Source organism: Desmodus rotundus, chromosome 6 (assembly GCF_022682495.2).
Source record: "Desmodus rotundus isolate HL8 chromosome 6, HLdesRot8A.1, whole genome shotgun sequence".
Taxonomy (NCBI): domain Eukaryota; kingdom Metazoa; phylum Chordata; class Mammalia; order Chiroptera; family Phyllostomidae; genus Desmodus; species Desmodus rotundus.
Window position 1 is genome coordinate 59,001,682 of NC_071392.1, and position 14,905 is coordinate 59,016,586.

At 38.5% G+C, this 14,905-nt stretch overlaps 1 protein-coding gene across 1 annotated transcript in view; it reads right to left on the bottom strand.

Moving 5' to 3' along the window:
• The window catches only part of SAMTOR (S-adenosylmethionine sensor upstream of mTORC1), a 195,943-nt gene that overhangs the window by 19,158 nt on the left and 161,880 nt on the right, over positions 1 to 14,905 (bottom strand). Inside the window, exon 5 of the mRNA XM_045191463.3 lies at positions 13,194 to 13,308. Coding sequence (XP_045047398.1) covers positions 13,194 to 13,308 — 115 coding nt within the window. The remainder of the gene's footprint in view (positions 1 to 13,193; positions 13,309 to 14,905) is intronic.

Genomic DNA, 14,905 nt, shown 5'->3' on the forward strand with positions numbered 1-14,905 from the left:
CAAAAAATTATTATTTTTGTTGTTCAAGTATAGTCATCTCCATTTCCTTCCTCTGCTCTCCCCCGCTCAACCCACCTTCACCTCCGACCCTCAATCCTACCCCTCTTTGGTTTCTGATTTAGTTTGAGTGTGTTCTCTTTCTTCCTTAGTGAGTCTAGTCAGAGGTTTGTCAATGTAATTATTTTTTTTCAAAGAATCAGCTCTTTGTTGCTATAAACTTTCTCTTGTTGCTGCATTCCAAAATTTTGACATATATTATCATTCTCATTTGTCTCTATATATCTTTTGGTCTATTTTACTTCTTCTTTGACCTAGTTTATTAGCTTATTGTTTAACTTCTACATATTTGAGTTTTCTCCAACTTTATTTTTTTGCAGTTGATTTCCAATTCTAAAGTATAATTGTAGGAGAACATGCGCGGTATGATTTCCATCTTCTTAAATTTGTTGAGGCTAAGTTTTGTGCCTCAACATATGGTCTATCCTTGAAAATGTTCCATAGGTACTAGAAGAGAATGAATATTATGGTGTTCTCGGATAAAAATCTCTGCACGCATAGATCATATCCATGTGGTGTAATGTGTCATTTAACGTCAAAATTCCTTACTATTTTTCTCTTTGGATGATCTATCTATTGCTTTCAGTGGGGTATTTAGGTCCTTTAATATAATGGTATTTTGTCAGTTTCTCCCTTTAGGTTTGTTAGTAATTGCTTTATATGTTTTGGTGCTTCCAGGTTGGATGCATATATATTGATGTGTTATGTCTTCTTGATGCATTGTCCCATTTATCAGGATAAAAGTCTTTGTCTCTTTTACCATTTTTATTTTGAAATCTATTTTGTCAGATATAAGTACAATGACACACACTGTTTCCTGGATGCCATTTCTTCCAGGTTCATCTTCCACCCCTTTACTTTGAGTCTGTTTGTCTTTGTAGCTGAGATGTGTATCCTGGAAGGAACATATAGTTTGGTCTTTTTTTAAATGCATCCGTTATTCTGTATCTTTTTCTTTGTGAGTTCAATCCATTTAGGTGTAGGGTGATTACTGATATATGAGGATTTCCTGCAGCCAGTTTATCTTTTGTTTTCTGATTGCTCTGTTTCCTTTATTTATTTTTCCTTGTGTTTCTGTCTCCTATTTTAGCCTGCTGGCATTCTATGATTTTATTCCCTTGGTTTCCTCTATTTTATGTGTCAGTTCTTAAGTTTTGTTTTCTGGTTACTATTAGGTTCAAGCAAAAAAGTTTCCTATGTACAAATGTCTTTTTTTCTTCTTATTGTATCTTATTTCCATTTACCTGTGCAACTTCAGTCATTCCTCTTTTATGTTTGTTTTCACAAATTATCCCCTTTTTTCTTTTGCCATGCATTCATTTCCAAACTATATAAGCTATTTTGTTTTTGAAAAATGCTCTTACCTACTTTAACCTTTGTGTTGTATTTATTGTTAAGTCCTACTCTGAACAATGGATTCAATTTCATGTTGCTGTCTGTCAGTCATCTTGTTCAGAGTTTTGTATCCTTTCGTCTTTTTGTTTCACTTAAAAGAATACCCTTATTTTCCATAATGCAGGTCATGTGATGGTAAATTTCTACAGGTTTTTTTTTTTTTTTTTTTAATCTGGGAAAACCTTTATTTCTTCTTGATATCTAAAGTGTAGTAATTTTGCTGGATATATTTTTCTGAGCTGGTAAGTTCTTTCTTTCAATATTTTGAATATTTCATTCTCCACTCTCCTATACTTTTGGGCTTCTCCCGAAACAAATCTGATATGTTATTGTAATGGGGTTTTCTTTCTTTTTTTTTTTTTGAGGACGCATTTCTTTTAATTTATTTACTTGTTTGTTTATTATATTTTATTGATTATGCTATTACAGTTGTCCTGATTTTTCTCCCTTTACCCCCCTCCACCGAGCACCCCCTACTCTCTCAGGCAATCCCCCCACCACGGTTCAAGCCCATGGGTCATGCATATAAATTCTTTGGCTATTCCATTTCCTATACTGTTCCTTATATCCCCATGGCTGTTCTGTAACTACCTATCTGTACTTCTTAAACCCCTCACTTCTTCACCCATTCCCCTACACCCCTCTCCCACCTGGCAACCATCAAAATGCTCTCCGTATCCATGATTCTGTCTCTGTTCTTCTTGTTTGCTTAGTTTGACTTTTAGATTCAATTGTTAATTACATACGTATTTTTGCCATTTTGTTGTTCATAGATTTGATCTTTTCTTTTTTTTTAAATATATTTATTGATTATGCTATTACAGTTGTCCCATTCCCCCCCCCACTCCACTCCATCCTGCCCACCCCCTCCCTCCCACATTCCCCCCCTATAGTTCATGTCCATGGGTCATACTTGTAAGTTCTTTGGCTTCTACATTTCCTACACTATTTTTACCCTCCCCCTGTCTATTTTCCACCTATCATCTATGCTACTTATCCTCTGTACCTTCCCCCCCTCTCCCCCTCCCACTCCCCTATTGACAGCCCTCCATGTGATCTCCATCTCTGTGGTTCTGTTCCTGTTTAGTTGTTTGCCTAGTTTGCTCTTGTTTTTGTTTTAGGTGTGGTGGTTAATACTGTGAGTTTGCTGTCATTTTTACTGTTCCTATTTTTGATCTTCTTTTTCTTAGGTAACTCCCTTTAACATTTCATATAATAAGGGCTTGGTGATGATGAAATTCTTTAACTTGACCTTATCTGAGAAGCACTTTATCTTCCCTTCCATTTTAAATGATAGTTTTGCTGGATACAGTAATCTTGGATGTAGGTCCTTGAGTTTAATCTTGGGTAATGTAATTATGATGTGCCTTGGTGTGTTCCTCCTCAGGTCCAGCTTCTTTGGGAATCTCTGAGCTTCCTGGACTTCCTGCAAGTCTATTTCCTTTGCCAGATGAGGGAAGTTCTCCTTCATTATTTGTTCAAATAAGTTTTCAATTTTTTGTTCTTCCTCTTCTCCTTCTGGCACCCCTATAATTCGGATGTTGGAACCTTTCAAGATGTCCTGGAGGTTCCTAAGCCTCTCCTCATTTTTCCGAATTCTTGTTTCTTCATTCTTTTCTGGTTGGATGTTTGTTTCTTCCTTCTGGTCCACACCATTGATTTGAGTCCCAGTTTCCTTCGCATCACTATTGGTTCCCTGTACATTTTCCTTTGTTTCTCTTAGCATAGGCTTCATTTTTTCATCTGGTTTTCAAACAGATTCAACCAAGTCTGTGAGCATCTTGATAACCAGTGCTTTGAACTGTGCATCCGATAGGTTGGCTATCTCTTCGTCGCTTAGTTGTATTTTTTCTGGAGCTTTGAAGTGTTCTGTCATTTGGGCCTTTTTTTTTTTTTGTCTTGGCGCGTCTGTTACTTTAAGGGGCGGAGCCTTAGGTGTTCACTGGGGCAGGGTAATGCTGGTTGCTGCGGTGTGATGCAGTACGTGGGGAGGGGCCGAGAGGGAGCAATGGCACCCACTCCCCTCTCCACCAGACCTCAGTCCTTCACTCCGATACCCACAATCAGACTGGGCCCCTCTGGTGCTGGTTCCCATGTGGGTGGGCTTGTGCACACCCTAGGCCCCTGTGGGTCTCTCCAACGACCTCTCCTGTGAGGCTGGGAGTCTCTCCTGCTGCCGCCCCAACCCCCACGGGCGTTTTCAATGAGAGGTTTGAGGCTTTATTTCCCCGCGCTGGAGCCCTGGGTTGCGCAGTCTGCTTCGCTCCTTGCAGTTCGTCCGGTGTATCTGTGCACGAATGTGGGGCCGCAGGATCTGCTAGTGCTCGGACTGCCTGCGCCGTTCGTCCCACATTCTGCCAGTCTCGGTTGCGCCACAGCCACGTGAGTCCTCTCCACCCTGGTGCCTGTCTCCACCCCTCCTACTGGTCTGGATGAATGTTTATTTTTTATTTCCTTGGTGTCAGACTTCCTTGCCGTTCAATTTTCTGTCAGTTCTGGTTGTGCGAGGAGGTGCAGTGTGTCTACCTACGCCGCCATCTTGGTTCTCCCGCTGTAATGGGGTTTTCTTAATATGGCACAGTCTTCTTCTCCCTGGATGCCTTGAGAATTCTCTCTTTGTCATAAACTTCTGAGAGTTTTGGGGAAGGTCTTTTTGAATTGAGATAGTTATGTGTTCTGTTAACTTCTTAGATTCCAAGGTCCAGCTCTTTCTATAAGTTTGGGATGTTCTCATCTATTATTGGTTTGAACAGGCTCTCTGTCCCCTTCTCCCTGTCTTCTTTTTCTGATATACCCTATATTCTTATATTGGTATTTCTAATATAGACAGATAGTTCTCATAGAGATCTTTAATGTTTTATTTTTTTACTCTCAATTCTCCCTTTTCTTCCATCTGAGTCATGTGTAGATTTCCAACTTGAATGTCACTAATTCTTTCTTCCATCCTGTCTGCTCTATTTTCCTAAGCTCTCTAATTCATTCGTCATCTCATTTATTGAGTTCTTCAGCTTTAAAAATTTTATTTGATTCCTTTTTGTAGTTTCAATCTCTTTCATAAAGTACATATTTTGTTTGTTGATTTTATTTCTGAGCTCAACAAACTGCCTGTGTGAGTTTTCTTGTATCGCTTGAAGTTTTTTGTATCTTTATTCACAGCAGCAAGCAATCTTGAATTCTCTGTCATTTAAATCACAATATTCCATGTCTTTGAGTTTACTTTCTGGAGATTTTTCATTTTATTTCAGACCTACCTCATCAGCTTGGTTGTTCATAGTACTTGATGTATTATTTCTCTGCTTTTTAAAGTACTTGTTGCCTTTTATCCTTTAACAGGTTGATAAGTAGAGTTCTCTTGTTTTCCAGTAGGTGGTGCTACAGTGCAATTTTTTTCTTACCTTAGTACTGGAACTTCTGGGATTCTGTGGGGTGATGTTGCCTCAACATGGAAAATGCCCTATATTCCCTGAGGAGATGGGATGCCTTGTATAAGTGATCTACTCAGTCTCAAGGCACCACCTCAATGGCAGTATGTGGCCAGCAATGCGAATCCAGGTCTATGAGTTTCCCAACCTGCTTTCCTGTAACTATAAGTGATTGGCTGCATTGCACTGTCTGAGGTGTCCCTGCTCCCTCTACCAGGTTCCACCACAATGGGTGGTGTGTGTTGGTGGAGGAAGTGGGCTGTTGCACATCTGTGGCTTTACTCTTTCTACTGAGTTCAGCTCAAATGAGTACAGGCCACTCCAGTTGTAAGTATTACTTCTATCCCTTCACAACTTGCTTCCACTGCTGCTGCCTCTGCTGGAAACAGCAGGCTACAGGAGGGTAAGGGTTGGGCAGACTTGCACATCGGTAGCTTTGTTTCCTTCTCCTTGGTGATGGTGGCTGCTTCACAGCAGTGCCACCCTTTGCACTACTTCTCTGCCATTGTCCCTGGGCTTAGCTTCAATGTGTACCAGCCTCTGATCTGCCAAGAGGAGGTTGCAACCCTACTCCTGTGATACAGCATCTGCTGGAGCTGTCCCAATTGTTGGAATGCCTCTGCAGCTCCCTCCTCTGTCATCTCTGCCCCCCATGCCTCAACTGCTCACTTCTAAAGTCCACCTTCAGATGTCTCAATGCGAGAGTCTTGGACATTTTTTGTTAAGCAGGGAATCCTTTGTTGAATTATAGTTGTCCAACCTGCTGTATCTTTAAGAAAAGAGACTAAGAGGTTTTCTCACACTGCCATGATGCTGATGTCACTCTCGATTTTCCCTTCTTTTTCTGAAAGTTTTCTATTTCATTAGATTAGATTTCTGCTCTTATATTTATTACTTTCTTTATTGTCCTTTGGATTTATTGTGCTTTTTTTTTCCTAGTTGGAAAGTTGATCTCATTGCATTGAGATATTCTTTTTTCTCTAATAAAGGTGTTTAGTTCTGAAAAATTTCCAATAAATACTATTTTATTGTCTTAGGCATGTTAGTATCTTATGTTTTTGTTTATCTTCATTCTAGAATGTGGAATTTTCCTGGTGAGTTCTTCTTTGGTTAATGTTCTATCCATTATTGAGAGATGGGTATCCAAATCTCCAACTCTAATTTTATAAATGTCTATTTCTCCTTGCTCCTTTATCAATTTTTGATAATGTATTTTGTATTTTGATATAAAATTTTGATTGGATTATGTATTTTGATACTGTTATTAGGTACACAGATATTTAGGACTGATTTGTACTCTTGGTGAATTAACCATTTCATCATTATGAAATGACCCTCTTTATTGCTGTTAATATTCTTTGTTCTGACATCCACTTTATCTGATTATAATAGCCACTCTAGCTTTCTTTTATCCATTGTCCTGCTGTTATTTGTGTGTTTATAATTGAAGTGAATTTCTTATAGGAAGCATCAATTTGGGTAATGCTTCTTTATTCAATCTGACAATCTCTGCCTTTTAATAGGGGTATTTAAACCATAGCTATTTAAAGTGATTTTTGATACACTTAGGTTTGAAATCTATACTTTTGCTATTTATTTTCTATTTGTGCCATCTCTTCATTGTTTCTGTTCTTCCTTTTTTTTTTTTGCCATCTTTCAAATTAGTTGAAGTTCTTCATGATTCCATTTTATCTCCTTTGTTGGTTCATTAGCTTTAGTATTTATAGTATACATCTTTAACGTATGATAGTCTATCTTCAAATAATATTTCATTACTTTTTATATAAGAACCTTAAAATAGTATATCTCCATTTCTCCCTTCCCATTCTGCGTGCTACTGGTGTCCTGCATTTTATTTTTACATACATTATAAGCCCCATTCTATATTATTTTAATTTAAATGGTTATATTAGTTTGCTAGGGTTGCCATAACGAAATACCTCATTCTTGGTGGCTTAAACAACAGAAATGTATTGTCACAGTTCTAGAGGTTAGAAGTCAGCAGTGAAGCTAATTCAGGGTTGGCACTTTTGAGGGCTGTGAGGAAGAGTTTATTCCATACCCTTCTCCTAGCTTCTGTTTGTTTCCTAGAAATCTTTGGTGCTCTTAAGCTTGTAGATGCATCATCCCACTGCCTTCATCTTTACATCACATTCTTCCTGTCTGTCTATGTCAAAATTTCTCCTTTTTATAAGGACACACTAAGGACACACAGTCATACTGAATTAGGGCCCATCCTGATGACCTAATTTTAAAGAAAAGACCCTATCTCTAAAACAAAGATGCATACTAGGGTTTACAACTCTTGCATATCTTTTTGGGAGGAGTAGATTTAAGCCCTAACAATGGCAAGTTATCTTTTAAAGATCTTAAATAATAAAAGTACATGTTTTTTACAGCTATGAAGTTATTCTTTCTTGCACTCTTCATTATTATCTGCAGATCTGTATCTCCACCTGGTTGAAGCACTTTTTTTTTAAATTTTTATTGTTATTCAATTACAGTTGTATGCCTTTTCTCCCCATCCCTCCACCCCACCCCAGCTGAACACCCCTCCCTCCCCCACCTCCACCCACCCCCTTGATTTTGTCCATGTGTCCGTTATAGTAGTTCCTGTAATCCTCTCTTCCCACTGTCCCCACCCCACTCCCCGCTGGCTATTGTTAGATTGTTCTTAACTTCAGTGTCTCTGGTTATATTTTGTTTGCTTTTTTCTTCTATTGATTATGTTCCAGTTAAAGGTGAGATCATATGGTATTTGTCCCAAACCGCCTGGCTTATTTCACTTAGCATAATGCTCTCCAGTTCCATCCATGCTGTTGCAAAGGGTATAAGCTCCTTCTTTCTCTCTGCTGTGTAGAATTCCATTGTGTAAATGTATCATAGTTTTTGGATCCACTCATTTGCTGATGGGCACTTAGGCTGCTTCCAGTACTTGGCTATTGCAAATTGTGAAGCACTTCTTTAACATTACTTATAATGCAGGTTTGCTGATCTTGAATTCTTTCAGGTTTTGCATATCTAAAAAAATACCTTATTTTGCCTTCATTTTTCAGATATTTTCACTAAGTTTGGATCCTGGCTGACAAAGTTTTATCATCTTTTAGTCCTTTAACATGTCTTTTTCATTTTATAAATCTTTGGCTGCTTTTTAAGACCATCTATATCACTATTTTTTGGTGGGGGGAGTTTGATGTTCCTTGGTGTAATTTTCTTTCTTTCTTTTTTTTTTTTTAAAGGTTTTACTTACTTATTTTTAGAGAGGGGAAGGAAGAAAGAGGGGGAGAGAAGTATCAGTGTGTGGTTGCCTCTAACACGCTCCCTACCAGGGACCTTGCCTAAAACCAAGGCATGTACCCTAGACTGGGAATCGAACCAGTGACCCTTTGGTTCGCAGGCCAGTACTCAATCCACTGAGCCACACCAGCCAGGGTGTAATTTTCTTTTCTTTTTCTTCTTTTGTTTGTGTGTGCTTGGGGTTTATTGAGCTTCTTGCATTTGTAAATTTATAGCTTTTATCAAATTTGAAAATTCATTTCTTTCACCCTCTGCCCTTTTTTGGGGGGAACTCCAATTATGCCTGTATTTCATTTGTAATTTGATATTTGGCCACTTGAAAATGTGATGTTCTTCCATTTAAAAAATTCTCTTTTCCATGTTTAATTTGAGGTAGTTCTATTGCCATGTCTTCAATTTAACTTTCCTTCTATAATATTTAATTATCATTAGTTCCATGCAGTTTGTATTTCTTATATATTGTAGTAATCCATTTCTAGAAATTAGATTTGCACATTACAAATGTCTTCCATGTATTTACTTAACTTATTGTACACATGGAATATAGTCATAATGCCCCTATTTTTATGTTCTTGTTTTCTAATTTTTCACTTTTAAGTATATTTTATTGATTATGCTATTAGTTGTCCCATTTTAATTTTTTCCCCTTTATCCCCCTCCACCTGGTACCCTCATTCTCTCCAACATTCCTCGTTCTTTAGTTCATGTCCATGGGTCATACATGTAAGTCCTTTGGCTTCCATATTTCCCACACTATTCTTATTCACCCCCTATTTTGTACCTACCAATTATGCTTATTCCCTGTAATTTTCTCCCATTCTCCCCTCCCCCCTCCAATAACCCTCAATGTGATTTCCATTCTGTGATTCTGTTCCTTTTTAGTAATTTGCTTACTTTTTTTTTTTAAGGTTCAGTTGTTGATGGTTATGAGTTTATTGTCATTTTACTGTTCATAGTTTTGATCTTTTTCTTAGATAAGTTCCTTTAACATTTCATATAATAAGGGTTTGGCGATGATGAACTCCTTTAACTTGACCTTGTCTGGGAAGCACTTTACCTACCCTTCCATTCTAAATGATAGCTTTGCTGGAGAGAGTAACCTTGGATGTAGGTCCAAGATTACTCTATCATGACTTTCATGACTTTGAATACTTCTTTCCAGCCCCTTCTTGCCTGTAAGGTTTCTTTTGAGACATCAGCTGACAGTCTTATGGGAACTACCAGCTGATTTGTAGGTAACTGTCTTTTGCTGCTTTTAAGATTCTCTATCTTTAATCTTGGGTAATTCAATTATGATGTGTCTTGGTGTGTTCCTCTTTGGGTCCAACTTGTTTTGGAATCTCTGAGCTTCCTGGACTTGTATGTCTATTTCCTTCACCAAATTAGAGATTTTTTTTCATTATTTTTTAAAATAAGTTTTCAATTTCTTGGTCTTCCTCTTCTCCTTGTGGCACCCACATGAATCAGATGTTGGAATGTTTAAAGTTGTCTCAGAAGTTCCTAAGCCTCTCCTCATTTTTCTGTATTCTCATTTCTTCATTCTGTTCTATTTGAATGTTTATTTCTTCCTTTTGATCCAAATAGTTGATTTGAGTCCTGTTTTTCTTCTCTTCACTGTTGGTTCCCTATATATTTTTCTTCGTTTCACTTTGTATAGAATTCACGTCTTCCTTTATTTTGCACCTGTACTCAATCATTTCTGTGAGTATCCTTACTACCAGTGTCTTGAACTCTGCATCTGATAGGTTAGCTATCTCTTCATTGCTTAGTTCCTTTTCTGGAGTTTTGATCTGTTCTTTCATTTGGGCCATATTTCTTTGTCTTGGTGCACCTGTCACATTGTAAGGGGCAGAGCCTTAGATATTCGCCAGGACAGGGCAATCCATGATGCTGCATCGTGGCGCTGTATGTGGGGAAGGGGTCAGAGTGGGTACAATGCTGCTAGCTTGGCTCTTGCCCCACTTTCAGTCACTTGCCCCACGTCCCATCAGCTAACTGCCCCTTCTAGTTGCTGCCCTCATGCTGATTCCCAGGTGGGTGGGCTTGTGTATGTTCTAGGACCCCGTGGGCCTTTCCAACAGACTCTCCTGTGAAACTGGCAGTTTCTTCTGCTGCTGTAACCCCCACAGATTTTTACAGCCAAAGGTTTTGAGGCTTTATTTTCCTAAGCTAGAACACTGGGTTGTGCTGGTCTGTCTCATCCTCCAGTTGTTCCTCCTTGTTTACCTTCAAGTGAATGTGGGACCGCCTGGTCTGCCAGCTGCCGCCTTGCCAAGCGTCCTCGCTGCCCCGGCTGCCTGTCTCTATCTCTCCTACCAGTCTGGATGAATGTTTCTTAACTCGTTGATTGTTGGACTCCCATACAGTTCAATTCTCTGGAAGTTCTGATGGTTTTTTGTTTTTAAATTGGTTGATATCCTCATTTTGGTTGTGCAAGGAAGCAAAGTGTATCTACCTACCCCTCCATCTTGACCCTCCCTTGTTTTCTAATTTTAACATCTATGTTAGTACAAGGTTGATCTCTGTTTGATGACTCATCTCCTCACTGTGGGTCCTATTTTCTTGCTTCTTTGCTTGGCTGGTTACTTTTTTATTGGATGTCAGAAATGGTGAATTTTATCTTGTTGGGTGCTGGATGGCTTTGCATTGCTATAAATATTCTCGGGCTTTGTTCTGGGGTGTAGTTAAGTTACCTGAGACAGTTTGATCTTTTCGGGTCTAGCTTTTAAGATTTGTTAGGTGGAACTGGAGCAGTTTTTATTCTAAGGCTAATTATTCTTACCGGCAAGGCAAGGCTCTATTGTGTACTCTACCAAATGCATTGTGGTTCTTGAGTTTTCCAGTGTGGTTACTTCCAGCCTGTGTGTATTTCCTGCCTGTGTGAATGCCAAGCACTATAACCTCTAGTCCTTTCAGGTGGTGCTTCCTTCAGTCTCATATAGTTTTCTTACATATATATATTGAGCAGTACTCAGCTGTGTACTAAAAGAGAGCTCTGCAGACCTGGAGTTTTCCTTCTGTGCAGCTTTCATATCTTTGGTACTCTGTCCTAGGGATTTTAGCTGTCTTGGTCTGCTAGGACTCTTAGCTCTACCTCCACAACTTGTGGGAATCAGAGGTGTTGGGAACCTCTCTTTGTGCCATGTCCTGGAAACTCTGAAGGCTATATGCGGGTGCAATTTTAGGGCTCATCTCGTTTTCAGTCTCTTGGGAATTATTATCATCATTACCTGACGTCTACTGTTTTATAAATTATTTTGAATACTTTGTTCACTTTTTTGTTGCTTTAGGCAGGGGAAAGAGGATCAATCTGGTCCCTGTTACTCCGTTTTTGGCTAGAACTCTTCCTTTAAGTTTTAATTATACGGTTCTGAAGCCGTGAAACTCTGATTCTACTACTAAACTTATGTACAGAAGTTGTTTTGCTTTCTCTAATAACTTTATAGATGAACGTTTATAGCCCCATCTGTAAACAAATTAAATATTTTAAGAATAATATTTAAGCCTCAGGTTCAGATCAAATGGTTATCATGTCTCAGTAGTCCCTGAAGGACATCTCTAATACGTATCTTGAGGGAGAAAGGTAAGAGTCACCTGACCTTTAAAACTCTAACTCCTGATGGAACAGGAGTTTTCTGCAGTAAAAACCTAAGAAGAGCTGTTTTAATATAAAGCAAACATTTATCCATCTGTAGGAAGCAGAGATGACAATAATGGTTTTAGCATTTTCTTGTTCCTCGATGTTACTGTATAGATTTAATCTAAAGAGTTATGCTCATCAAAATTAAAGATTCATGTAAAAGTTGAATCTTCATGCAAGGACATTTCAGTAATAATAGAAAATCTTTCTTTAGCATCTACTATATAACAGGTACTTGACTAAGTGCTTCTAATACTTTTTCTCAAGCATACATTATAATAAAATAGTAAAGTATGATCCATTACTAACCTCATTATACAAATGAGAAAACTGAAGTTCAGAGATTCAAACCTAGGTCGAAAATAAGATTAGATTCTTTTATTCAAAAAGTACTTAATGCGTACTTACTGTACCAGGCATGTTTCTAGGTGGTGGGAACATAGCAGTGAGAAAAAAAAAATTGCTAACTCAAAGAATTTGCACTCTAACATATATTCTCCTTAAAAATAACATACTTAATTTGTAAATTTTTATGATTTTTGTTTTTATTTATTTATTTATTTTTTGGTTTTACTGATTTATTTTTAGACAGAGGGGAAGATAAGGAGAAAGAGAGAGAAACATCAATGCGTGGTTGCCTCTCAAGTGCCCCCTACTGGGGTCCTAACCCAGGCATGTGCCCTACTGGGAATGGAAGTGGTGACCCTTTGGTTCACCGGCCAGTGCTCAATCCACTGAGCCACACCAGCCAGGGCTTAATTTGTAAATTGTTTTTGTGCCTGGTGTTATAGCAAAAGTAAAATGTAAAACATCATAAATTTATGTCACTAAAAAAATTCTAATTTTAAAAGTAGAGGAAACATACTATGTAAAGGTAAGTAGTTGCATTTACTAAGTACAAATAGCTGGGATTAAATAAGTTTGGTTGACTCCAAAGCCTTTGCTATTTCCACTATTCCATAATGACTCCATATCACAATACATTTCAGAATGACAGATGCATTTAAAAAAAAAAAAACAATCAAAAGCCCAAACACTACAGTGATGTGGAAATCTGTGCAATATATTAAAGTTTCTTCATTGCACAACAGATGATAAACAGGGAACAAAAATAGAGAAAATAAAGACAAATTTGGTACTGGAAAAGTTAATATTGGTTAACTAAATGGTAAAAAATTTTAATGGAATATGTTTAGATTTTAATGGAATATGTTTAGTTTTGAATGGAAATAGTATCTTATCAATGTGTACAACTAAACATATTTGCTATTTTAGAAATGTAAGAACAATGCTTTTCCTTTGTAAATATGCATGTAAAATATTCAAGTCTCAATGTCTCAGAAAAAACAACAAAAAAACAAACCAAACATAACTATGCATACCTCTACAGCAGGTACAATGTCTATGCCAACAGTTAGAAATTCTTCAAACTTCATAAATGGGTTAAAGCAGCTGCCAACATCAAGTAATCTGATCTTTCCTGAGGTTTGTAGCAACCTAAAAACAGATTATTTTGTCTTAACACAAGCAAAATAAAAATAAAGTATAAGAAAAATTCAAACATTTGAGAAATTAGGTCATGTAGATTATTGGCTCTCTAACTTTTAGTTTTTGGATACCTTTAACACATTCAAAAATTACTGAGGGTTGTAAAGAATTTCTATTTATGGGGGCTGCATCTATCAGTACTATTAAACTTGAAATCAAAATTGAATAGTTGAGAGAAGATGGCAGAGAAGTAGGTGGGAGTTGAGCTCACTTGCTTGTGCACCCAACTGGGACACTTAGCTGATGTTCCAAATGACAAAGTGAACAACCAAAAGAATCTTAGCTGATAGGAAGTTTGGAAGCCAAAGTGTGCAGAGAACACTTCAAAGTGGGCAGTAAGGTTTTATAGGTGGACAGGGAAAGTCCCTGAGCCTGGCACCGGAAATGGTGGCTGCCATGGGGTCAACATCGGAGGAGAGGTGGGTCAGTGATAGAAGCCTAGCGGTTCCCTCCCCTTCCAGAGCAGACAAATCACAGACACCTGCCAGGAGAGACTTGAACAAATAAAGTAGCCAGCGGGGAAAAAAAGGCACTTACGCACATACACAGCTAGCAGTGCACCGAAGCTAGGGTGTGGGGGAGGTTGCCAGACTAGTACAGTGCCAGAGAGTTGTAGGGGTGTAGGTTCTGTTGGCACCTGGAGCTGGGAGAAGAGGTGAGCTGCTCCTGGCCATGACTGAAATAGACTCTGGACTTGTCAGAGAGTTGGTGTGGAATGCCAGGCAGTGGTTAGGAGCAGCAACAGCACCCAAACATACTTCAAAATGGGAACTGAGGAGCACTGGGCAGGGATCTCGTGTGAGCAGCTGCCCAGCCAAAAGAGGGGAAGATTGTGGGCATGATTTGCTCCCACTCAGGGAGTGATCAAAGAGGTGCAAAGAAAGGAGGTTTATTGGTGCCAGCCCAGCCCACCTCTGCAGAGTGGAGAATGCTGCCACACAGTGAGTGCTCTGAGGGTGTGGGCTGGAAACTGGGCACCTGTGATTATTGTAGCCAAGACTGAGGCCCTTTCCTTGCCAAACCACAGGAAAGGGAAAACAAGAACCCAACCTCCCACTGCCTAGAGGAGCCTGGAAGATATGCAAAACTAGTTTGACAAGCTTTTTAATAACCAGCAAGGGCCTTCCCTCTCCCCTCCCCAGCACTAAATCAGCAAGACCTGGAGCCCTGGGAAAACCAGAGACAGATCCAGAAAGAAGTCAGAAGGCAAAAAACAACAGCCAAGACAAATTTCACCTTGCTCTTCACCAGAACTTGCATTTTTTAAACATTTCTTTCTTTTTGTTTATTTAAGTTTTTTGTTTCTTTTTTTCCTCACTTTAATATTGCATTTAAATTTTTCTCCTTTCACTTTACCAGTATTCCAAATAACTCACTACTCTTGGCCTTTTAGTTTTTATTCTTTACATTCAGATTGTATACATATTTTTATAATATTAGTTATTCCAAATTCCACACAGCATCATTCCCTGGTCTTAATCCATTTCACCATCTTCCTGAGCTTTATTACTGTTGTAAACTTTATTTTCTCTCACACTATGCCATG